This window comes from Petaurus breviceps, unplaced genomic scaffold (assembly GCF_028583685.1).
Source record: "Petaurus breviceps papuanus isolate PSGF00001 unplaced genomic scaffold, PetGlider_PUasm1.0 139, whole genome shotgun sequence".
In the NCBI taxonomy this organism is placed as follows: Eukaryota; Metazoa; Chordata; class Mammalia; order Diprotodontia; family Petauridae; genus Petaurus; species Petaurus breviceps.
Genome location: NW_027185697.1, coordinates 16,160,151 through 16,187,138, shown reverse-complemented (window position 1 = coordinate 16,187,138; position 26,988 = coordinate 16,160,151). Strand labels below are relative to the sequence as shown.

General features: G+C 44.2%; 1 protein-coding gene across 1 annotated transcript in view; it reads right to left on the bottom strand.

Moving 5' to 3' along the window:
* LOC138145837 (dedicator of cytokinesis protein 5-like) overlaps positions 1-26,988 on the bottom strand; it is a 126,208-nt gene that overhangs the window by 11,529 nt on the left and 87,691 nt on the right. The window contains exons 3-5 of the mRNA XM_069067425.1: positions 15,303-15,343; positions 9,195-9,250; positions 7,744-7,840 (exon numbers count right to left, since the gene is read on the bottom strand). Of these exons, the coding sequence (XP_068923526.1) occupies positions 7,744-7,840; positions 9,195-9,250; positions 15,303-15,343 (194 nt within the window). The remainder of the gene's footprint in view (positions 1-7,743; positions 7,841-9,194; positions 9,251-15,302; positions 15,344-26,988) is intronic.

Below are 26,988 nucleotides of genomic sequence, written 5' to 3'. Positions count from 1 at the left end.
ACAGGAAAATGACAAATGCTGGAGAGGATGTGGGCAAATTGGAACACTAATGCATTGCTGGTGGAGTTGTGAACTGATCCAGCCTTTCTGGAGAGCAATCTGGAATTATGCCCAAAGGGCTATAAATAATTTCATATCCTTTGACCCAGCAATACCACTCCTAGGGTTATATCCCAAAGAGATCATAGAAGTGGGAGGAAGACCCATATGCACAAAAATGTTTATAGCAGCTCTTTTTGTGGTGGCAAAGAATTGGAAATTAAGGGGGTGCCCATCAATTGGGGAATGGCTGAACAAGTTGTGGTATATGCATGTTATGGAATACTATTGTGCTATAAGAAATGAGGAGCAGGCAGTCTTCATATTTACCTGGGGAGGCTTATATGAACTGATGCTGAGCGAGAAGAATAGAACCAGGAGAAATTTGTACACAATTACATACACAACCTATGTGTGATGACCAACTTTGATAGCCTGGACTCTTCTCAGCAATGCAGTGATATAAGTCAATCCCAAAAGACTCATGATGGAGAGAAATGTGTGCACCCAGAGAAAGAACTAGAAAGAACTGAGTTTATATCCAGGTGGAAGCAAACTGCCTGATCTTTTTCCTTCTCTTGTTTGGTTTTATGTCCTCTTTACCATTTTTCATTCCATCTGATACAATCCACCTTTATAAACTGACTAATGTATAATGTGAAAGTATTTACAGATCCTATACTTGACTGTATACTGCCATGGGGGGGAGATGAGGGAGGGGGACAAAATGTGAAACTCAAGGAATTATGGAATTGAATATTGTAAACTAAAAGTAAACAAACAAATTAATTTAAAAAAATCAAATTTGAGGGTAAAGAATCCTACTGGAAATGTGACCAGCATAGAAAGAACAAATCATTATGGTCTTCAAGTTCACAGGGCCATAGATTCAGAGCAGAAAGGGACTTTAGAGGCAATCTAGTTCAAAGCGATCACTTGGCTGATGATGGACCCAATAGGGTTGAGTGAGGTCACAGAGATAGCTGGGCTTCCAACCAGGTCCTTGGATTCCTGACCCAGTGCCCTTTCCCTGGATCACACTATTCTTGCCACTGCTGTTATCTTCATCTTCATCATCATCATCATCATCATCATCATCTTCTTCTTCTTCTTCTTCTTCTTCTTCTTCTTCTTCTTCTTCTTCTTCTTCTTCTTCTCCTCCTCATCCTCCTCCTCCTCCTCCCTCTCCTCCTTCTTTATCACATGAATGAATGAAAAATAATTTACTAAGTGTTTACTAGGGGCAAACCCAACAGCCAATGTTTCTACACTTGGTCTGCGTGGATCTTCAATCTTTTTGCTTGACAAAATTTCAGAAAGAAAGGTCTAAAACCCCAGCTATATTTGCTGGTTCTCTGGACCACATCTATCTACTGAAATCTCTCTAAGGAGGGTCCCTGCCTCTTTTAAAATGGAAACAGACTTCAGAAGTTGCAAGGTGACAACCACCCATGGTGAGACTTCCTTTCAAGTCTCATGTTCAGTTATGAGTGACTCATTCTAGAAGGGAGATTTGCAAATAGATGCTTGTCCAGGACAGGGGCTGAGAAGGTGAAAGGCCTGAACTTTGGGCCAAAAAAGGAATGAATGGCTGAAGGACATTGGGTTGTTTAGCCTGAAGAAGAGATTAAGACTTTAAGAAGACATGGCAGCCAGCAGTAGAAGAAATATTTCCATGTGTGATTGCTGTGTTTGTCCTTTGTTTTTGAAGAGAACCATGGCATCAGGGAAATGATGACATGACTTGCGGTTGACTTTGATTTGAGCAAGCGAGGGCTGTGTGAGGTCAGCAGCCTCCCCTTCTCCTCCAGAGCCATATAGATCCAGTGACCAGATATTCCTCAGGATGGCTGGAGATGGCCCAGGATGCAATGGGAGACCCTGGCCCTTAGAGGCTAAGGCCTTTTCAGGTACTCACTTAAAAGGCAATGCCCACTCAACGAATAGGCCTGCATCTATCATTCTTTCCTGCTGCTTCTACACCATAGATGAGAACTCTCCTACTGTGCAATATTACAGAGCTAAACACAGGCCTCCAGCTGAGACACCACCCCAACATTATCTGAACTGGCACCAACTCCCAGTGGGAGCGTTGGTGCCAGTCCTGTGGCATGGTCTATTTGCCCAAGAAGGCTGACTGAGTCTTTATTGAAAGGAGCAGTTTTAAACTACCCTGAGTATGAGATTGTTGGCATTCAGGAGTTTTTCAGCTGTGTCTGACCCCTCATGACTGGAGTGGTTTGTTATTTCCTACTCCAGTTCATTTTACAGATGAGGAAACTGAGACAAACAGGGTTGAGTGACTTTCCCAGAGTCACCCAGGTAGCAAATGTCTGATGCCAGATTTGAACTCCAGAAGATGAGTTTTCTTGACTCCAGGCCCAGTACTCTATGCACTGTGCCACCTAGCTATCCTATGAGATTAGTGTATGCATATGAGATTAATCCAAACTAATCGGGATGCCAATAAAACAGAGGCCAAAGGTTGACTTACTAGATCTTCATGATGGAGGGGGAGTCATCAGCTAGTGTGCTGAAGTGGTAAGGGCACCCGAATGAGGAGTTGGGACCCCTGGGCTCTGGTTCACTAACTTCCCTTTTCCTGGAGTTGGGACAATCTGGGTTGGAATCTGGACTCTGCTACTTATTATCAGTGTGAGAGTGGGTGAAGTCACTTCCTCTCTCCCTGGCCCTCAGTTTCCTCATCCATAAATTTCTGTGATCTTGTGACCTCTAAATTTCCTCTTCTTCAATGGAAGCCGTCTTAGTTCCTTTGATCAGTCATCAAAACCATGTTCTTTGAGTTCCTTCACTATACCAGTCACCCTCCTGCTGGGGCTGACCATACCCCAGCTTGTCAATAACCTTGAAATTTAGTGAAAAGCAGACTGGATTGGGAGTCTGGGGACATTTCTAGGAGATTCTCTTCACAGTCACCTCTCCCCGCCCCACCCCAGTTCTTCAATCTCTTCCTATCTTCTGGTTTCTTTTCTGCTACCTTCAAACACAAACACCTCCAAACCTCTGTGACCCATCCTTTAAAAAGGTCAGCAAAGGCAACCTTCCCTGCTAATTGTCTTCCTCCTTTCTCCCCAGAGCTCCTTCAGAAAGCCATCTACTCTCAGGGCACCCCACTCCCTCCCACTCTCTTCCAGGCCTTTTTGTAACCTGGCTCCATAGTTATCACTCTCCAAAGTCCCAATGACTCCTCTCTTCTCCATGCACATCCCTCCTGACCTCCCTTTAGCCTCTGACACTGCTGATCCTTTTCTCCTGGATACTCTTCTCTGGGATATCAGGATGGTTTTCTCCCTTGGTTCTAGGTCATTATTTGCATCATATACCCTAAGTGGGACTGAACCTCAAGGCTTTCTCTTGGGCTCCTTCTTTCTCTTTGCTCCCACAACTTAGTGACATCATCATATTAAATTTATTTCACTTATATCTCTATGTAGATGAGCTATAGACATAGCCCAAGGGTTTCTCTGGAGCTATAGTCCTATTTTATTTATTTTTTATTTTTAAAGCAATCGGGATTAAGTAACTTGCTCAAGGTTACATGGCCAGTTATTTCGGGGTGTGGTGCTGAGTGTCTGAGCCCGGATTTGATCCAGGTCATCCCGACACTGGAGCCGGTGCTCTTACTCGCTGAGCCACCTGGCTGCCCCTAAGCAATTGGGGTTAAGTAACTTGCTCAAGGTTACACAGCCAGTTATTTCTGGGTGTGGTGCATTCGATCCCCAGGTCATCCCGACACTGGAGCCGGTGCTCTTACTTGCTGTGCTACCTGGCTGCCCCTTCTAGTCCTATTTTAACAGACAATTCTGCTGATAATGGAAATTTGGTGATTTTGGCAATTCGATCTCCTGTAAGAAACTTATTTTCACCATGTTACAGAGGCGATTCAGGTTCATTTTCAAATTGGGCTAGATATGCTCCCTTCCAGTTCTGAGATGCTCTGGCTCTGTGACATCAGGCAGAACGGAGGCTAACCTATCACAAGCAGAAGGAAGAAAGGGTAGAACTTACTCTCCAGCATCTCCAGGGCAATAGAAAAAAATTCCCAACCTATCCTTGGACATTACTTAACCACCCTTCCTATCACCAGCTCCTCCTCCAAAGCAAACATGTAAGGGAGGAGTTGGGGTAGACAGTGGAGGACACACCCAGAGCTCTTAAGTCATACTTTGCTCGAAAGGGCTCTCTTAGTTTTCCTTTAACAAACATTTCTTAAGATCAAGGTTTCCCATCAAAAGAAAGGAGGCACGCACCAGACTTATCTCGAAATATTTCCTGTTTCTTCCCTAGAAGCAGAAAATGCTGACAAGCAATGGTGAGGCAGCCACCAAGGGAGGGCAGCCAGGGTGATCACACATGACACCCTCCAGTTTTGAAGACACCCTTCACTCTGGAATTTGTTCTCCTGCCTCCTGCAGAGAACTCGACCAGTGTTTTCTGGACCGGGGTATGACCTCTAGAGGCTATCTCTACAGACAAATTTTGGCCTTGCTACTAGGAATCCAAGGCCACGGAGAATCTCATGCTTATTAAAGACAGAGGCCGCAGCCTTGAATAAAAAGATGATTTAGGAGAGATGCTGGGGCCCCTCTTGAGAGTGATTCAGGTCACAGTGAAACAAAGACACACCTATTAGGTGGCAAGACCCTCCATTTTGGCTAATATTGCTGACTTGAAGCAGTGAGGCTGAGTGGAAAGGGCTCAGGATTTAGAGTCAGAGGAACAGGGCTTAAATCCTGCCTCTGACACTGACCACCACTGTAACCTTCATGAAGTCACTGGGCTTCAGTTTCCTTACCAGAAACTGGAGTCTAAAGAACTGAAAGTCAATAAGTTAGTCAATAAGTGCCTACTATGTGCACTCAGTCACTGTGCCAAGTGTTGGGGATATGGAAAGGGGCAAAAGACCCATCCCTGCCCTCAAGGAGTTCAGACTAAAGGGAGACAGACAACAAGCAGCAAATATGGAAAAACAAGGTTCATACAGCCTCAATAGGAAATAATTAACACAGGGAAGGCACTAGAACTAAGAAGAAAGGGGAAAAAGTCCTATGGAAGAAGGGATTTTAGCTGAGACAAGGAAGGCAGAGGTGAGTAGAGAGAGCATCCCAGACATAGGGAACAGCCAGAGAAAATGCCCAGAGGCAGAATTTGAATCCATAACTCCATGGCCAGCACTCTTAACACTCTGTGGTGCTGCCTCTTTGACCCCTTCATTTGGCAGATGAGGAAACATAGGCTCCGGGAGGTCAAGAGACTTGCCTAGGGTCTCACAGGGAGGAACCGTCAGGGGCAGCTGTAACCTGGGGATGCAGTGGTGTGACTTTCAGATGAAGTTTAAAACACAGGATGTACAAATTGGGTGCAGTATATCTGAGGAAAGCACGGAAAGCATTCTTATTGGACCCAAGAGACTTCCTCCACAAAGGAGGCTAAGGCCACATGAGGGACAAGGAATCCTACCATCAAGTAACAGAGGCAGCCCAGGGTCATATAAACCTCTGGGCTCTGGTCCAGGTCTCTCACTAATTATTTTGGTCACCTGCCCAATGAGTGCTTTGGCCTAGCCACTGATTAAAAATCTTCTAGCCCTAAGATTCTGTAATGCCATGAGATAATAGTTGATGCTTTGAAAAAGGAAATGGCTGGCCTCCATCAAGGTAGCAAGGATGGAAGGCCCCGTTCATTGGTGGTTTCCTGCTTAATTTATGAGCCATATTAATAGCAGAGGCAGGCTGTAGGTCCATCGGAATTGTTTAAAAGAGTTTCCCCGGCCTATCACAATTGAATCAATCGATAGCAGCCAAGAGACACTTTGAAATATTGACAGGCAATAAAGCACCTTGGTGCCTTTCAAGGAAAAAGAAGAGGCCCCACAGAGAGCCAGGGTTCATTTCCTACCAAACACAATGCTACTCATGGAAAGGGAGGCCTCCTCCAAGGGCAATTTTAGTTTAGAATATTAATATCTACTCTTAACTCAGGAGGTAGAGAGGCTGTGTGATGTAGAAGAAAGAATAGGCATTTGGGAGTCAAAGAACTTAGGATCTTATGATTCTAGGACCTGGATTCCAATCCCACTTATTGTCTATGGAACTTTAGTTTTCTCATTGGTAGAATGAGGGAGTTGGACTAGATGGGTAGGGACATCTGGTACTACAATTCTATGCCTTTTTGCCATCTTGCTGTCACCTGGGATGATCTCTGGACTCAGCCCAAGAGCAGATAGAATGCTGGGAAGGAGGAAGACTTGTATTCAAATACCATCCTTACCAGGTAGCTGTGTTACCAAAGGTAAATCATGATCTCTCTATGGCTTTGTACAAGATGATCTATAAAGTGCCTTCCAGCTCCAAGTCCCAATACTATAACTTGACCCATATTTCCTCGTGTTGTTGTCCATTCTAACTACCGTGTTTCCCTGATAATAAGACCTATCCCAAAAATAAGCCCTCCCCTTACTGTGTAAGATTCCTCTAAAATAAGCCCTCCCCCGAAAATAAGCCCTCTTGAGATTGCTATTGTAGTGAAGGTGATCCCCTGCGCTACACTCTACATTACGGTACCCTCTGTATGCACCGTCCCGTCCCTCCCCCCCCGGTGAAATGCACGCCGCGCTCCGAGCTGCAGCAGTGAGCGCGTCATCCTGTTATTCCCCAGTGATTTGCTTATTGAATAAAGGTACATTTTTTTGTTCACATTTACCTGTTTATTAAAATTGCTGTCAATGTTCATTAAAATAATCCCTCCCCTGAAAATAAGCCCTCTGGTGTTTTTCTGTCCAAAAAATTTAATAAGACAGTGTCTTATTATTGGGGAAACACCGTAGTAGCCCTGGCATGATTATCTAGTGGACACAGTGAAGCTTTAATTCATTTATCATTCATATGTTAAAAAAAAAAAAGACTTTTGAGAGACCCTTGGACAGCAAGGAGGCCAAATCAGTCAATACTTAAAGAAATTAACTCTATTTGCTGGAAGGTCAAATGCTGAAACTGAAGCTTGAATACAACAAGATGGGACTCACTGGAAAAGACCCTCACGTCAGGGAAGATTGAAGACAAAAGGAAAAGGGGATGACAGAGGACAGATGGATAGAGTGTCATGGAAACAATGAGCATGAGCTTGGACAGACTTTGGGAGACAGTGGAGGACAGAAGGTCTGGCTTGCTATGGTTGATGGGGTCACGAAGAAGTGGACCCAAATAAACAACAACAGCAAACAATAATTACTCAGCACCTTGTGCAGAACACTGCTGCATTTTGCATCAAATACATGGTTTGCATAAGACATGGTTCCAGACCTCCCAGAGCTTACGGTCTCGTTAAGGCAAAGTAAGATGAGTAGAAGTAAAAAGGCACCCAACGTCTTAGGGCATTCTATGCTCTAATGAGCGGAATGTTGTTACAGCCCACATCGGACCATCTGGAACTTGAAGGCATTCCTCCCACCCGCATTGGGGTTCTGGTCCCATTTCTGGTATGCATCAGATGGGGGATCCCAGGCAATTTTCTAAGTTGGAAAACAACTGAGACAGAACGTAGTGAAGTTATAATGGCCAAGCACAGGGTCAGGAAGAAGACATTTGGTGACGGACGGCATCTCCCCAAACTTCTTTGCAGAGGTGGGGGGGTCTATCGCTACATACACTGTCAGTGTCGCTCTGGGCCATGGAGGTGACTCACCACATAGAGCTTGTGCCAGATGACTGCCCATTCTCGAAGGGTAGATGTGAGTTCCTGCACCAATGGCACCTCACTGGGAATCACGGTCTCGTGTTGCCTGAAGAGAGAAACAGATCCTTTCCTGAGCTACAGGGTTCATCAATGGAGGCCTGGTGAGAGAAGCTGGAAAGGGCCTTGTTTCCAGGCTGGAATGAAGCAAAACTTAGTCATTCCATACACATTTATGACGTAACAGTGCCATGTTCTGTGCTAACGAGCTCCTTGGATACAGGAAGAGGCAAAAGCAGTCCCTGCCCTCAAGGAGCTCACGATCAATAAGTAGGCTTCCAATATGGACTTGCAATTGAATGCCCATGCACAAGATTCCAACTCTATCCATTCAGGTATTGTGACTCTCTGGGGATTGAACAAAAAAGTCTGAGAAGGGCAACTAGGCGGCTCAGTGAATAGTGCACAGGCCCTGGAGTCAGGAGGATCCAAGTTCAACTAGCTGTGTGACCTTGGGCAAGTCACTTAACCCCAATTGCTTTGCCTTCCCCCTCCAAAAAGGAAAAAAAAATAGAACAAAAAATCTGAGAACCAACGGAGTAGGGGATCTGACAGACTCCTTGGAGCTCTAAATGTTATGGACATTGATCTCTTTTTGCCGGTATTGCACCTTCTCACTCATTCCTTCTCCCCACACAAATATTTCCAGAGTGCAAAGAAGGCAGCTTCAGACTGATCGGGAAGAATTGGGGGAAAGAGGGACAGGGGGGAGCACGCTTTATATAATGTTGTTGAGTCACCTTCAGTCATGTTCAACTCTTGGTGACCCCTTTTTGGGCTTTTCTTGGCAAAGATACTGGAGTGGTTTGCCATTTCCTTTCCCAGCCTGTTTTATAGATGAGGAAACTGGGGCAAATGGGGTGAAGTGACTTGCCCAGAGTCACACAGTTAGGAAGTGTTTGAGGCCAGATTTGAACTCATGAAGATGAGTCTTCCTGATTCCAAGGCCAGTGCTCTGTCCATTGCACCACCTACCTGCCCAATTTATATATTGCCCTTCCTCAGATAGGGAAATGGGGATGGGGAGAGGAGTGGAAAGGATGGGAAATTCACAATATTTGGCATTTCTGCAATGCTTGAAATTTTACAGAGCTCTTTATATGTATTATCTCATTTAACAAACAATGACCTTAAAGCTGAAAGGGACCTCAAAGGTCACCTTCACAATGTCTACATTTCACAGTGGCCCAGGAAGATAACTGACTTGTCTGAGGGCCCCCAGGCCATAGAACAGGCAAGAAGTCAGGACTGAACCCTGGTCCTCTGACCTTTCATTCAAGGCTCCTTGCATCACACTCACAAGCACCCCAGAAGAAGGCACCCCCAGATTTTCAAAGGTCACCCCGTCATCCAGCCTTTATGCCCACGGCTGCCACCTCTCAGGCATCATCACAAGCACTCACCCTCGGTCCTCTACGGTTGCCTCCTTCAAATGGATGTATGTTTCAGGGAAAATCCCCTACAAAGAGAAGAAATCAGGTTAAATGGGAGCAAAGTCCCAGGCTCGAAACACAGAACCACAATCAACAAGCAACTGTTACACATCTTCCACGTGCCAGGCACTGTGTTAAACCCTGGGGATACAGTGATAAAAAAAAACATAAAAATAAAAACAGTTCTTGGAATTAAGAAGCTTATATTCTATCAAGTAAGGCAACATGTAAATAGATAAATGTAACAAAACATCCAGAAGGCAGTTATGGTTCAGTGAAAACAAAGCCCATCTGGAAAGCAGAAAGGCCTGGGTTCAAGTTCTGATACATAACTGCTGTGTGATCCTGGACAAGTCACTTACCAGGGCTCTGGGCAATGCCATAAGACTCTAAAATTGCAGAGAAGGTCCTGGCTTTTAGACTGAATTGATACAGGAGCTCCCTATGCAATGAAATAGAAGGACCAGCCTTTATACACTCCAAATAGGTGCATGTGAGATGGCTGGGAGGAGGGAAGAGGGGAGGGGCAGCTAGTTGGTTGACAGGGAGATGGGGATCAAGAATGGTCTGGCACAGAAAGTGGTGTTTTTGCTAAGCCTTCAAGAGAGCTAGGGATGCCAAGAGGCAGAGGGGAAGAGGGAGTGGGTTCTAAGCAAGGTGGCACCTGTGTAAAGGTGCAGATGGGAGAAGGAAAACATGAAGAAAGTGAGAATTTCTACAGCAAGGAGAATAGGAGAAAATACGGCTAATGTGGCAATCTGCCAGTACCCTGCATTGGTTCAGTTTGGTAAGAAAACACATCAATGGGCCTCACACAGTCTCCTGTGACCTCCAGAAAGCTCTTTGCTCCCTTCACTCCCCCACCCCCAAACTCCCTCTGTAGAATTTCATCACGAGGCAGTGGTGACCTAGGTTTTCCCTCACTTCCTTCTATCTGAGGGAAGGAGTCTTTTTACACTGGCTTGGCCAAGGCTAGAGGCTATGGATGGGTCCTTTCGAGGCCCCCCCATCTTTGATTCACATTCTGGGAGTCCATCCTAGGCCAATGAGAATGGGACAGAGGCTTCTTGGTCACCTCAGACTTCTGTTCATGGTAGCAATGGAGGACATCGACTCATGTTCATAGGCTCGTGGGTTTAGTGCTCTAAGGAGCCTTGTGGGCCAATGAGTCCAATACCTAGATTTCACAGGTGAAGTTGTTGTCACTGAGTGGTTTCAGTCTTGTACTTGGCCTTCAGTAAGTGTTCTTTTTTGTTCTTGTTCAGTCAATGTCTAAATCTTCATGACCCCATTGGGGTTTTCTTGGCAAAGATACAGGAATGGTTCGCCATTTCCTTCTCCGGCTCATTTTGCAGATGAGGAAATTGAGGCAAACAGGGCTGACTGGCTTGCCCAGGGTCACAACACAGCTAGTAAGTGTCTGAGGATGGATTTGACCTCAATAAAATGAGTCTTCTTGACTCCAAGCCTGGTGCTCTAACACAGATGAGGTACTTGGCCCTAGGCGAGATTAAATGATGCCTCCAGGCATGGAGATCAGTGGCAAAGCTAGCATTTGAGCCCGGGTTCTCAGAGTCCACTCAGTTAATGAGTCACTTGGCACACACCAGGAACTGGAAGTAAAAAGAAAGCTAAAACACGTCTTGCCCTCAAGGAGCTGACATTCTAAAGGAGAGGGGAGAATGTGGTACAGATAAGGGGGGAGATCCAGGCTCTCTTTCCATGGCAGGTGCTACACTGAGCCTCTCATTTTAAAGATGAGGACACAGCGCCCCTGACATGACGTCCTCTGATGTACCTTCCAACTCTGCTGTGCTGCTATATTGTGGCAGGGAGACCTCCAGGCTCTTGGGATATTCGATCATGGTCCAAAGAAGCAAACAGGATGATTTCCAAAAAGTGACTTGTCAAGGCTGGACATTTCCAACACCGTAGCACAAGCAAACCCTATTTTTTTCATTAGATCATAAGCTCCTTGAGGGTAAGGGCTATCTTTTGCCTTTTTTATCCCCAGTGCTTAATCCAGTACCTGGCACATAGTAAATGCTTAATAAACATTTATAGATTGTTTATTGATTGACTGAAGTCACCATTTTCCTGGGCTTGGTTTCTGAATCATCTATAGAGTAAGGAAGTTGGACCCAGTGGATTGAGGTCTCTTCCTTCTTGAGATCTATGAAAATTCAAGTAGTTTATTCACAACTGGAGAGAAAAAACATCCCAGTTTGCACGGTACAAGTGTATCACAGCCTTGCCCTAACAACCCCCTCTTCTGGGATTTTCCAGGTCACAACAGCATCTCAAGAGACAGGAGAGGATAGGCTCTGACAGCAATGTATCCCATTTCTAACATATGGAGATTTACATGTTATTACAGGTCTGGACAACTACGTGGTGTTGCGGATAGATCACCAAAGTTGGGAAAACCCGAATGCATATGTCTGAAACTTCCTATTGGAGTAACCCTGGGCAAATCATTCTCATCATCTGTAAAATGGACTGCAGAGGGCCTTTGAGGTCCCTTCTAGCTCTGATGAGGTAGCTAGGTAGCAAAGAGGAAAGAGTGCTAGGCCTGGAGTCAGAAAGACTCATCTTCCTGAGTCCAATTCCGGTCTTAGACTCTTACTAGCTGTGTGACCCTGGGCAAGTCACTTAACCCTGTTTACCTCAGTTTCTTCATCCATAGAATGAGCTGGAGAAGGAAAATGACAAAGAGTTCCAGTATCTTTGCCAAGAAGACCCCAAATGGTGTCACAAAGAGTCAGACATGATTGCAAATGAGCCAACAATAACAATAACTAACTCTTATGATCCCATGCTCTGAGGAACCCTTAGGGGTGAGAGGGGTTAAACGAGACACAATCATCTTTAGTGCAAGTCCATTTTCTCATCCAAGGAAATGCAATATCAGGAAGGAATCAGGCCAATTAAACTCAACCAAGCATCCTACACTTGATGACTGCGATCCCTAAATTAGTTTGAAGAAATCCAAGGGGAGAGGAGGGGGCAATTTAAAACCAACAGCACGATTTTAATATTTACAAAGTCGACCATAAACCATAAACTTCCAGGTAGGGAACCATAAGGAGCTTTCAAAATATTTTATTGTCTTACTGAAACATAATTTGTCTGTATTATACATCCAATTACAGAGCTCCTTGGTAAGCCTGCCCTGTAGAATGTCATTATGGGCTACATTAATCCCGAATAAACCAGGCTATATTTCTGATTTATGTCCCACCTCACCTCAATTCAGTCCCCATCCGCTAAAGCTACCCATTCACTTGAATCAACTACTAAACTAGAGATTGGCCAGCCATCCTTCTCATCCAACCTCAGATCAATAACGAGGCCCTGAAATACTCTTTGCTCCTGAAATGGGCACGTCGGCCACATTTTATCACCCACTCTACATGAAGTGGGTCTGCTTCTAAAAGGATATCAAAGTCCCCATTAAAATAATAGGCCATCCAAATGGGCTCTCAAGACCCGAGAAGTCAGTGCATGGGTCACGGTGGAGCTTAAAAGGATTTCAAAGGGACTCACTCCCTCAAGGAAGAGGTAGAAGGAGATAAATCTTGTCAAGGGAGATTGGCAGGATGTTAGTTTATTTTTCCTGGATCAGCTCTCCCAGGAGAAGATTTTGAAGCTTATCAAAGGGAGTGTGTGAATCTCTCTTCCCCACAGTAATTTAGTGGGAGGGAAAGGTCACCTCAAACAGCCTTGAAACAAGGAAGCCTTCCCTGGCAGAGCTCCTGTAAGAAGCCAGTGGGCCTTAAGGTGGAAACCGAGAGATAGGGAGAATTTCTCGCTCTGATCCTGGTTCAGAAATCTACCCTTCTTCCTTGAAGAGTACATAAAAATTACACACAAGTTAACAAAACAAGTTACAGGAAAGTACAAAATGGACAGCCTTCTGCAGTTTCTCTAATGTCCCATGCTTTACGGAAAAGGACTTTGTGCTAGCCACAGAACCATCGAGAGTCAGAGCTAGAAAGTGCCTTAGAACAGAGAAAGTCAGTCTTGTAAGGGTCCTTAGAACATGGAATGTCTGAGCTGGGAGGGACCTTAAAATGTAAAATGTTAAAGCTGGGAGGGGTCTTAGAACACAAAATGGCAAAGCTGGGAAGATCCTTAGGACAGGCATTAAAGTCAGGAGGGACCAGAGAACACAGTGTTAGGACATGGTCCTGTTAAAGAAATAGAGGCCCAGAGAACCTCTATGTCTTATCCAAGGTTGCACAGCAGGACAGTGGCAGAGCTGGCACTGGAAGCCCAGGCGCCTGCCTCCCAAGTCCTCTGCACTACTCCCCGCTCTGTCGTATGATTTTGATTCACCCCTTATTGTCTCCCTCGTCCTCCCTGGGCTACATCATGCACATGAAATTGAAAGCCAAGGGTCTCTGGGATTTAAATGGTCTTCTCTGTGCCTGTTTTTTAAAAAGTCAATTTCTTTGAAGAATTGGAAATTAATGAACCACAAGAATCCATGGCCTTATGTGCTCTTGGCAGGTGTAGGACCCCAGGCCTGTGGGAATTCGAATCGTCCTTTGAAGCCCTGGTCCCTTAGCCAGCAGCATCACCGTTTGTGGCGTGAAAGCCAGGCCAGCCATCAGCTACCCTGTCCATCAGCTGTCCCCTCCAACTGATTAAGTATTGCTCTTTGCTTTGGAGATGCCGTAGTCATATTCTGGCTTATTTCTGGGCCCAAAGACAGTTTGGATGCTTTGGCACAAAGTCAGTGAGAGAATAAAAGTAAAAAGTGAAAAATGAGATCGACACTCTGGTCATGGGGAGAGAGTGAAGTCAGAAAGGCCTGGCATCTTCTGTGTGACTCTGGGCAAGTCATTTATATCTCTGGGCCTCAGTTTCTCCATCTGTCAAATGAATGGGGTTAGATTTAATGATTGCTAAGGCCCCTTCCATATACACAGATATATTATTCTATGATTTTACCGCTTTCTTCCAACTCACTAGACAACTGAGAATTTGACATCAGAATCTGACAGGAACATAATGAGATTCAATTATTTTTTTGAAATGAGAGGGTTAACATTTTTTTTTCATTAAAAGAAAACTTCCATTTCAGGGTAAATTATCAAACTAAATGATAAAGTATATATGTGAAGACAAGAATCCAAATGGGATTAAGTGAAGATGATCTACTAGGAGTGGGGAACCCACAATCTTGAGGCCACGTGGGGCCCTCCAGGCCCTCAAGTGTGGCCCTTTGAATCTGATTCAGTCAGAGGACCTCACTTGAGGACCGAGAAGGCCACATGTGGCCTTGAGGCCGCAGGTTCCCCACCCCTGCAAGATGCTGGTGGTGGGCCTTACTGTGATTAGTTCGACAGGTCCTGGAAGGATAATTCCCTGCTGAGATAGCACCTCATTTCTTTCTAGCTCCATAGAACCTATGAGATATTGTGGTGCTTTTGCAAAGCCTCCAAGAGTCAAACATTGCCTCCGCGCCTCAATGGACCATCCAGAGGATGGCCTTATTAAATCCTGAAACTGTAACTTGGTTCTTTGCATTCCTGGCCCCGGGAAAAGACACCCCTGCAGCCTAGCCCATTTGCAATAAGGAAAAAGTCATGGCGGACCATTGGACCTTCACCAAAGCTGAAGCCTCTGATAAAGCAATGCTCGTTGACTGTTGCATTAGCTTTGTTCTAGGGGATATGGGGATGAGCAGAAGGACCTCCCACCTTCCCCTGCCTTCAATGACTCTGGTCTTACCCCCTTGGTCTGATTCCCTTTCACCTTCCCAAACTGGCGGGCTGGACACAGGGAAATTCCTAGCTTAGCACAGTGTCTGGTACACAGGAGGTGCTACTAAATGCTTGCTGATCAATTGATGCTTTCCTGGGGATCATGTTTAACTGTCCTATGGGCCATCCCTATGAAGATCTGGAAATCTGCTTTGGCTTGTAAATGAGGTAAAACTGCGAAGAGAAAAATCAGAGTCAAGCCTAATCACACAGCTATAATTATAATGCCACCTGTAACCCAAGCAATGCAAAGCAGGAAAAAATTCAGATAAGAGGAAGAAAAGAAAAAGCAAATAAACAACCATACCTTTTTGGCCTTATTTCTCAGCGTGTATCCTCTGAACCAACCTGTCAGGGCACAAAAGAACACACAATCCTTTATCTAAACAAAGACAATCCCCAAATCTTGGCACGGTGCATTCTAATTCTTACATTGCCAATGTTGGCAGACAATGAGGAAGAACAAACAAGAAACAGCTGATTGGACAAAGCGGACTGAATCTGAAAGGTTCATTTTTCTTGGAACCATACCTGAACAAGAAGGGTGTGGGATTTCATCACTGTGGGGGAAGTCCTAGTATGGAAACACCCTCCACTGATGTCAATTGTGACCCATACCTCCTAGGTACCTCTTCTCAGGGTTCAAATGAGATGATTTTTTTTTTTGTATTTTTGGAAACTTCAAATATCTAAATATCCATTTATTATTATTAGCAGTAGTACAGTTACTGTGATCACTTCCGGCATTTTTTAGTAGGGAAATTTATCATACCTACCCCTATCATCTTAAAATCTCACCAGATGCCCTACAACTATGATTTGGGAAACTGTTGGGGACTCCCCACTTCTAGTTAAATTCAAAAAAAAAAATTAAAGAAAACCTTTTTATTGAACTTTTTTTAAAATATCACCTTCATTTCTGATTTTATCCTTCCTCTTCTCCTAGCCAGCAAGTCACGCCTTGTAATGAAAAATAAAAAAGAAAGAGGATGGGGGAAAAATAACAGATAAACAAACCTAGTCAATGAATCAAGCAAGCTTGACCATATAGTCCACATACCCACAGTCCCCTGTGTCTGCAGAGGAGGGAGGTCATTTTCTAATCTCCTAGGTAGAGAAGGATCATGGGATTTCATAGCTCTTGAGCCAAAAGGAACCTCAGAAGGAAACTGAGTCCAATCTCATTTTGCAGATTAGTTAACTGAGAGGCCCATGGATCCCAGAATCAGAGACCTAGAGCTGAAAGGGTCTTTAGAGGTCATCTAGTTCACCTCCTTCACTTTGCACAGAAGGAAATTGTGGCTCAGAAAGGTTAACTGGCTCTTCTGAGGTAGGACTAGGATTTGAACGCAGGTACTGTATATTCAAGTTCATTACTTAAATAAGCATTAGTGGGGACCACTAGTTGGTGTAGTAAATAGAGCACGGACCCTGGAGTCAGGAGGACCTGCGTTCAAATCTGACCTCAAGCACTTAACACTTACTAGCCCTGTGACCTTGAGCAAGTCACTTAACCCCAATTGTCCTGCTTTCCCTCCCTCCAAAAAAAAAATCAGCATTAGTGGCAGGTTTGAAGACAAATTCTCTGCTTCCTTATCCAGAACCAACTTCAGTTACTATAATTACAGTTTTTCTTTGTTATTTTTCTCACTAAAATTATTGTAGTCATTGCATCTATTTCAATAAATAATGAAGTCTCTGCAATGTGCCAGGCACTGTGTGAGGTATATGGGATTTAAAGACAAAAATACAAAAGAGAGGAGAGCAGAGGAGGAAAAAAAGTAATACTTTTACAGATAAAGAAAGCAAGACAATATCATTAGAATAATGATAATGATAAACATTCCAGGCTTAGGAAAGCCATGATGGACCCCAAGCTCTTGGCTAGTCCAGGGGTGGTTCTTAAACTTTTTTTGCATCCTGGACCCACCAAGAAATCTGGGCAAGCCTATGGACCCCTTTTATGAATCATGATTTTAAATGCATTAAAAAAAAGAAATTATGGTTTTACTGCATAAAATAAAACTGATGTTATTACAAAATTGTTTTGAAATACAGTTATAAAATTATTTTTAAAATAAGTTCATAGAGATCATGGAAAGAACTCTTGTTCTGGACCAGAGCTTCCTAAACTTATTTAGTCTACGCCCCCTTTAGAAAAAAAAAAAGAAATACCCAGCACTCCCCTAGAAATTTACTTTCTTTAACCCTTTAAACCTTTTTAAAAATTTGCATCACTTCCAAAAATAAAATTTTTTAAACGATGCATCTTTAATAATTTATTATAAATTTGTGCTTTTTTTTCTTGCATTGAAAGTTTGATGATGCCATGTTGCAGCACGTAACCGTATAGTGTCATATTGTAAACGAGTCATCACACACACATATTCCTGCTGATGCATGCTGGACTTCCTAAGAATGCTGAGAACGCATGGCATGCTCACCTGCCAACACTTGCTTGTTAAGACCTGCTGGCATACTTGACCACTAATCAGTTATAAGTTGCACTTTGTGTATTATTTGGAAAGTAATGTAATCACTATGACTTTAACTCTGTTACAAAACAGACGAAATATGTATGAACAGTTTTTCAAAATTCTCTTCTTTCCTTATGCTTCCACCACCTGCTTATTTTTATTCAACGCCTCCCAGTTGCACCTGAGGCTACTATGCCCCCCCCTGACCATTCCAGCACCCCCCAGGGGCGGTATTGCCCACTTTGAGAACCCAGGCCTACAACTGTGGGTTTAAGTCTGAAGAGACCTTAAGAAGTCATCCAGTTTAGCTAAGTGACTTGCCCCAAGACCTTCCAGGCTGTAAGTTATACTGCATCTCCCTGCCTCTATCCAATGTACACTTTCTGGAGAGAACCAAGAACCGAAAATTCCGAAATCTCAGAAGGAATTGGGTTCTGCCTTTCTAACACAAGGCACAAAGAATCACAAAATATCTCCACATTGGAAAGGGGCCTCACAGGCCATCCACTACAATTCAGACATGAAGGAGTCATCCTACATCATACCCAACATGTGGCTATACAGACTTGCATGAAAACATCATCATGACCTGAACTCAGGGAGGGCAGCCAGATGCTGCCTGACCTTCTAGCACATTATCTCTGGTTTCCACTCCCTGAAAACCAGGTTTTTTTTCTTCTTTCCTATGAAAAGATCATTGTCCTTGGAAAAGAAAACAGCAGCGTTCAAAATTTCAGCATCTTGCCATCTGCCCTTCCTCTGCGCACATATCCCATCACCATCACCATCACACTCCCCACCCCACCTCCATTCCTACAATTCTCCACCTCTTGCTCTGGGAAACAGAAAACATTTCAATGCCACCATTGCTTCTGAAAAAGAGGCATCGGTTGCTTCTCCTGTAGCTCCATTGGACAGCCCTCTGAACGTTAGGGCCAAAGTGCTCCTCTCTTCCTGGCCATCACTCCCCTATATGTCTTGTCCTGGTCTGTTGGGATGTAAACTCCTAACAGATTTTCCTCATTTAGTATTTATATCTTCAGCACCTAACATAGTGCCTGGAACATAACAGGTGCTTAATAAATGATTTTTCATGCATTCATTCATCTATCTATCCGTTCCATCTCCCTAGTCCCAGCAACTATTTGGCAACTAATATTTAAAGAGTTGCCAAGAGTGACTTGAATGTGAGCCCTGGGGACTTGTCTGGAGTCGCACACCTGGCAGGCTCAGGAAGTGGTCCTAGACTCTAGGTCTGAGGCCAGCTCTCTATTGCCCACCTCATGTACAGTTATATTGCCATATTCATTAGACTGCCTCCCTCTTCCTTGGTACCACAGAAAAGCAGAAAGCAGCCTTGTCTAGTGGCCCAAGCCTTTCACTTATTACCTGTTGCCTCAATTTCCCCCTCTATAAAATAGGGGTTTGGACTAGAGATACCTTGAGTTTGATAAATCTATGATCCTGTGATGGGAGGCTGGCCCAAAGCCTGCTCCCAGACTCCTTGTGTGATAGTAATGGAATATAAAGATTCCCCTGTATTGCCTTGGTTTTCAAATTGATTGTGTTAAAACCCAGAGCTTGTTAATCCCACCTGTGGGATGGACTTGTTGATGTAAAAAGAAAGTCCTGAACTGGGAGGAGCTGGTGGCATAGATTTGGAGAGACAAGAGAGAGGCAGAAGAACTTTTTGGAAGCAGCACCCTCGTGGAGGCAGAGAGAGAGACTGAGAGAATTGCTGAGGGCCACTTTGAATCGCCCTGGGCTTTTGAGACCTGCCCCCGGAGCTGCCAAGGACTGAGGAGACATGGCTGTTTTGCTGGTACTTTGTCTGTCTGTTTTGATGTTGTTTTGCAAGATTTGTCCACTGGTGAAAGACAGTCCTGTTGAAGAAGTCCTGGAACCTGGCTGTTGGCTAAGAAGCCCTGAGACTGTCCTGCAGACAGAGAGTGAATACTGTCCACTGGTGAAGGACAGTGCTGTTGTTGCAGGGGTCTGGAGACTGTCCTGCAGACAGAATGAATACTGTCCACTGGTGAAGGACAGTGCTGTTGTTGCAGGGGTCTGGGAACCTTTCTGTTGGTTCAGAAGCCCTGAAGAAGGATTTTCTTGTTGTATGTTTACAGAAATCCTGGGAGAGGGTTTTGCTAATGTTTTCAGGGGTTCTAGGACTGTTCTGCAGACAGAGGATGAATTAATGAAGAGACTGGCAATGTATCTTGTGGCCTTGCTAAGCCTTGTCTCCCCAGGAACTAAGATTGCTGAGAACTTGCCTCGTGTCAAGATGAAGAAAAGACCTCCATTTGGGTATTAAGTGCTGTGCTTAAACTTGATGTAACTCTGGGGTAGATTCAATTGTGATCCAGGGGTGGGGAACTTTTGACCTTTTTGTGTTCTATGGTTGAACAAATGAATGTACTTTACTTATGTTTGGAAACTAATCTCCATTTGAGAAAGGGGTTTTGTGATGGACTAAATGAAGGTACAGCCTAGGGGTGGAGTAGTATTTAGAACAGGGACTTTGTAATTGATTGAATGATTGGAAGGTCCAGGAGTGGGGTAGTACTTGGAGATTATTTAATCACACTTAGTAAATGCTGGATTTTGAATGATGTCATATTTTGACCTTCTCTGTTCTTACTTTGTCACTGAATAAAATGGAGAGCGCCTATGCTGGTATTCTGAACCTTGGGAAGTTGCCTTTCCTTGGCATTACATTACACCTTGCCAATGTTTCCTTTCCTTTTTATGCTCCTGACTAGACACCGACTTCACTCCTTCCTCCAATAACCCCCCTACATTTCTCTGCCAGGAGAGACCTAGAACAAGTACCCCGTTACCACAAGCACCCTCCTTTTGGTGGCAGATACACCAATAAGGATTAAGGAGCTTTTCCATCCATGATGCAACAGTACCCTTAATAGTCAGTCAATAAGCATTTATTAAGGGCCTACTATGTGCCAGGCACTGTGTCCACTTCTAGGGACACCAATAAAGGCAAAACAAACAATTTTTTTTGCAAAACAGACCCCAACAGTCCTACTGTCAGGTAGCTTACAATCTAACGAGGACTACATGAAAACAATTCCATACAAACAAGCTACATAGAGGATAAATGAGAGATAATGACCAGAGGGAAGGCATAAGAGGAACTGGGAAAGCCTTCCTGCAGAAGGTGAGCTTCTAACTGGGATGTGAAGGAAGTCAGAAGGTGGAGCTGAGGAGAAGGAGCTTTTCTAGGGATGGGGAATAGCCAGTAAAAATATCAAGACTCAAGAGATGAAAAGCCTTGTTAGAGCAACAGCAAAGGGGGCAACGTCAGGGGATGGAAGAGTCCACCGATGGATGTAAAGTATAAGAAGGTTGAAAAGGTAGGAGGTGAGGTGACCAGGTGGTGCAGTGAGTAAAAGCGCTGGCCCTGGAATCAGGAGGACCCGGGATCGGTTCCAGCCTCAGATACTTAACACCCACACAAAATAACTGGCCGTGTAACCTTAGACAAGTTACTTAAATCCAATTGCTTTAAAAAAAGAAGAAAAAAGAAGGTAGGAAGTGGGAGCCAGGTTATGAAGGAATTTCATTGCCAGACAGAAGATTTTGTATTTGATCCTGGGGGCAATAAGAAGCCGCTGGTATTTCTTGGAGTCAGAGATGGCATGGTCAGATATGAAAATCACTTTGGTGGATGAATGGAGGATGGACTGCAGTGGGATAGACTTGTGGAGGGCAGACCAATGCAGCACATGATTACAGTAGCCCAGGTGTAAGGAGAGGAGGGTTAGGGTGGGGGCAACATCAGAGGAGAGAAGATGTTGCAAAGGTGAAATCAAGAGTCTTTGCGAACAGCTTAGACATGAGGGACTGGGCTTAGAGAAGTTGGAAGCATGGGGCACTTGAAGGATGGTGGTGCCTTTGCCAACAATAAGGAGATTTGAGAGCAAAGAGTGTTGGGGAGTTGGGGGATGTGAGACAGTGAGTGCAGTTTTGAACATGTTACTGGACATCTAGTAGATTCAAGAGCAGAGAATTTAGGGCCAGATCAGTAGAAGTAAGAATCAATCATACCGAGATGATAATTAAATCTTTGGGAGCCAATGAGATCACCAAGTGAAAGATTATAGAGGAACCCATAATCCTCTGGCCCTTTCCATCTACCTAGCAGCTGAAAGGTCTCCTATGTTTTGTTTTCCTTTCTTAGAGTGTAAGCCCTTTGAGAGCAGGGTCTGTCTTCTTTTTCTCTTTTTATCTCAAGTACTTAATAAATAATAAGTTTTTCATTCATTGATCTGATGAACTCTGATATAGATGAAGCCCTCCATAATGGATAGAAAGCTGAGTTTGGAAGTCAGAGACATCCAAGTTCAAAACCTGCCTTGGTTGTCATGTGTTAGTTGTGTGAACAGGGGATGTCCTTTGACCTTTTCTGGGACTCACTTCCCCTTAGGTAAATTAATATCCACAGTAACTACTTTATGGAGTCGCTGTGCATTACAAAAGCGATAATGTGTGTGCCAAGTGCTGAGAGCAGATCTGAGTGCCACTTATTTGATTTACATTCAGTACAGAACATGGTAAATGGTAAATGTGTATTGACAATTACTGCAATGTTTGCAGGAAAAGCTCAGATCAGTCATGCTGCCCTGAGAATAACAAAACCCAGCGGTTCCCAGCCAGTATTCTCAGCTGGAACAGAAGTCGCTGAAGGATGTTCTAAACAATCCTTCCCCAAGCCAGTGAAAGTAAGATAAACATGTTCAAGGGGTCTGGTGGCATGGAGCCATTGAAGTAATCCTATGAGCCCCCTTACCCTGAGGGGCTGCAGCTGTGGGGGGGGGGGGCGGAGAAATGTCACCAAATTTCTATCATCAGTAGAATCAATAGGCATTATGTGATGGGAGTTCAGGAGAGAGACTGGGGTTGTATGTATGGATTTGGGAGTCCAATTTGCTTTCCAAGTGTGGGGACACAAAGGTTTGAAAGAGCATGCTGAATCTCAGGCAAGAGTTACTGAACAGGGGCTGCTAGGCAGCACAGTGAATAGAACACCGGCCCTGGAGTCAGGAGGACCTGAGTTCAAATCCAGCCTCACACTTAATACTTACTAGCCGTGTGACCTTGGGCAAGTCACTTAACCCCAATTGCCCTGCCCTCCCCCGTCCAAAAAGCAAAAAAAAAAAAAAGAGTTACTGAACAAATTTGGTTGGAATGTACAGTGGATGAAAAGGAATAACACAAAATAAACTTGGAAAGAAAATTTGGACTCAAACTATTGAGGGTTTTGAGTTTAAGTTTTTATTTTATACTGGAAGAAATAGAGAGGCACCAAGCATTTTTTAGGTGTGATGCGGTCAGGCCTATGCTTCAGTGGCAAGTCTGTCTAGAACGCATTAGGAAAAAAAAGGGGCAGGAGGACTATTTAGGGGTCCATTGTAGCAGTTGCATTAAAAGAGGGCGAAAGACTGGAACTAGTCTAGGAAGTTGAGAGAAGGGGTCAGATATGAGAGCTGTAGAGATAGAAACAACAAGATTTAGGAACTCATTGGCTATGATCCAAGGACTCAAGGTGAAGCTTCCTGAAATCAGGAGGTGATGCTTCCCAGGTCATCTGCTTGGTTAAGACTCTATCTGGACTAGAATGTTCGTTTCTAGGAGCCACAGTTTAGGAAGGATATTGATATACTGGAGAGCATCCAGGGAAGGGCAGTCAAGAGGTTGAAGGGCCTAGAAGGTACCATAGTGGTGGAAGAAAATGAGAATCTTCATCCAGGAGAAGAATGAATGTATTCGGGTTATTTGAAGGGTCAGTGCATAGAAGAGGGATGACACATGCTCTACTTTGTCCCAGAGGGAAGAACATGGGAAATGAGTGAAAGTTACAGAGAGGCAATTTAGACTGGACAAAAGGAAAATCAGTTGGAGACAGAAAAGCAGAATAGACTGCCTTGGAGGGAAACAGGTTCCCCATCGATGGAGGTCTTCACACAGAGCTAGACAGTTAGTTTGGGGAATGTTGGAGAAGGGAATTTTGAGAGGCTGTGAGTTTGACTGGTCAGAAGCAGCTTGAAGTGGTAGCTAAAGATCTGGCCTTGGGGTCAGGAAGACTTGAGTTCATGAGTGCCTCTGACATTTACTGACTGTGTGACCCTGGGACAGTCACTGAATCTCGTGTACAACCAGGCAACTCCCCAACACCAGAAGTTAAAAAGCAAGGACCCACCTGCTCTGGGAAAAAGAGCTTGACTACCCTGTCCCCCCCTCCATACTCTCTCCTACTTGGGGTCTCATGATATTGCTTTCTCTTAGTATTCCAGTGGTGAAGAGGATAGACAGAGATCCCTTCTTGGTCTCCTCTGATGGATGGCCATTCATGTCTTACTGCCTGTGTACATTATGAATGTGGTCCAGGACCATCTCCTGGACCCTTTCTTCTTTTTTTACAATTTCTTTCAGCGTAGTGATGCCATTTTGGTCCTCTTTGAGAGTGAAGGACAGAAGCCACAACCACAGTTTCTTTCTGGGTGACCTAATTGGCGCCCATGGATTCAATTATCATCTCTAGGCAAATGGCTCCCCAATCTATATATCTAGCCATCCCTCTCAAGCTTAACAGGTCCAAAGAAGAATGGATGTTTTTTCTCCCTATTCCTGCCCCCCCTCCATCCATTGTACAACTCAAGTGCAAAGCTTTGGGGTCTGAACCCTAACCCTTTGCCTCACTATCCTTGCTTATGCAATCAGTTGCCACATCTGGTCACTCTGCCTCCATATCTGTCCCCTTCTTACCTCTCAGAGAGCCACCACCCTAGTTCAGACCCTGGACTGCTGCAATAGTCTTTTAAATGGTTTCCCTACATCCCCGTATAAGCTATCTTACATACATCTGCTGCGTTAATTTTCTAAAGCACAGATCTGATAATGTCACTCTGCCACTCAAGAATTTTCAATGGTTCTCTGGTATATTTCAAAGAAAATGCAAACGCCTTGGTTTGGCATTGAGAGTCCTTCACAGTCCGAGAAAAGAGAAGAAAAACGCTTTGAGGAAGTCATTCACACAGAGAGTGATGGAGAAGTCCAAAAGCGGCTCAGCTAGGAGGGAATGGGGAGAGACGCCAGCTGAGTGTCCTCCCTCAGCGGAGGTTTTGGACCAAGTTGTTTCTAATTATTCTAGTGGAATGAGGTCCTCTCCAGGACTTTCTGGCTGGGAGTCACTCTGGGTCCCAACAGAGTAAGTCATGGTTTGGGGGAAGGGCTGAAAGGAGTGTCTTAAACATTGCCAAACCGGGAATTTGTTCTGTTTGACTATGCATATTCATTACAAGTGTTTTGTTTATCTTTTTTTTTTAATGGCAGGGAATGTGGGAGGAAGAAAAGAATAACTGCTTGCTAATTGAAAATTTTAAATATATTTGTTATAAAGAGTCCTTTATGAAAAAGTTTAAAGAAAGGAAAGAAACATCTACATGAAGGAAAAATCATACGGCAATGACTAAGAGGTCAGGAGGAAACTCTAGAGAGAAGATCCTGATTAGTGAAAAGCTTTCAAAGATTAAATACAGAAAATATGAAAGATTCAGAAAGTTGGCCAGTGCAGATTATCTCAAATCAGATTAGGAATTTCCAAAGGGAGGGGTTAATCTGGAAATGAGATTACTCCCTGAAAGAGGGCCTTCTTGTGTGGCCTCCAAAAATGGCGCCCGGACCCTGAGAAAGAATTAAAGGAGAGAGCCTTGGACAAAATGGCTACTGGGGAAATGAATGAGATGGCTGGAACTCTGCCATGTTTTTGCTTCCTAATTTATACTGTGGTTGTCATTCTTCCCTAAATGCAGGCATCAACCTGTCTAGATGTAAACATTATGCATTATGGTTTTACAACCACATGCCAAATATATAAACCAGACTTGGCTTTTTTTGCATGGAGCTCAATCTCTTATTTTGGATAGAGTCCTTCCACTACTGGTCATTTCAACAGTGTTCAGTAAATGCTTGATAATGTTGATTGCGTTGAGATAGAAAGGTAATATCGTGACGGGTGAAAATAGAATTGGAAGGATCCTTGGAGGCCCATCAAGTCACTGGTTCCTCTTGGCCTCTCAGCTTAAATCCTATCTTGGGCAGGAGGCCTATCCTAGCTCTCTGTGCCCTATCCCACCCCATCCCACCTCCCAGTGGCTAGTCCAGGAGTGAGGAGCCTGTGGCCTTGAGGCCACACATGGCTCTCTAGGTCCTCAAGCATGGTCCTTTGACTGAATCCAAAATTCACAGGACAAATTCTATTGTTATTCCTTTAATTAAGGGGTTCCCCAGCCCTGGGCCCCTTCCCTCTGAGATGGCCTTCCATTTGCACTGTAATTAGCTCTGGAGGACCTAGTCATTTTGAAGTCATCTTTCTAAGTAGAGTGGGAGAGCCTTGAGAGCTGGGGCCATATTGTTTGTATCCCCAGTGCTTAGCACGGTATTGGAAGCAGTAGGTGCTTAATAAATGCTTATTGACTGACTGACTTTAGAGCTGGACAAAGGGATACAGAAAGAGATGAATAGACATGCTGCCCAGGGTCACACAGAGAGAAGCTGGTGAGACAGGGTCTGTTGAACCCAGGCCTCCCTGACTCGAAGCCCAGAACTTTCCACTAAACAGCAGAATGCTGGATTTCAAGTCAAAGGAAATGGATTTGAATTCTGGCTTCACTAATTACTATAAACGTAGCTGGTTTCACTTGTAATCCCATAGATCGTACTTTTGGCAATAACAAACATTAGGATCCATAGGCTGTACAGAATGCCAGTGGAGTCCAGGGCACATAAACTGTTAACAACCTTTTCCTTAAAAACACACACACCTAATTCCCTAACTCACGGGCTCCCCTTCTTCCCCTTGCCCCAACCCACTTACAAAGCATTTAGCAGATACGTTCTGCTCAAACCAGCCAACAGGTATGTATTTAGTGTCTACTCTGCACCAAGCAGCTTTTGAGGAGTAGCCTAGCAGAGCACTGTGATGAAGGAAGAGGATTTGGGATCAGGAAAACCTGCTTCTCACACATACTGACTGTGTGACCTTGGACATGTTACCTCACTGCCATACCCAAAGCAACTCTCTAAGACTAGAGGTTTCAGAGCAAATGGCCCAATGGGTATTGGTAAAGGGAATTTTCTCACTTAGGAGTCCACTGTACCAATGAGGTCTAGAGAAAAACAAAGAAAAACAATAAGCTAGATGCTGGGGGTAGAGAAAAAAAAAAGAAACCATCCCTGTCCTCTAGAAGCTTACATTCTATCAGGGGAAACAATGTGCATGTCAAGTGAATAAGCAAACAAATTAAATATATGAGAGAAGGAATATGGCCCCAGAATCAGGAGTCTTATCTCTGGAATATAGACAATGGAACCCTGGTCAAGCAAGTCATTCAGCCTTTCTAGACCCAAGCTATCTGTCTCTGTTTTTCTGTCTGTCTCTATCTCTGTCTTAATCCATCCATTATGGATATGTCTGTATCTATCTCTGTTTGTCTCTGT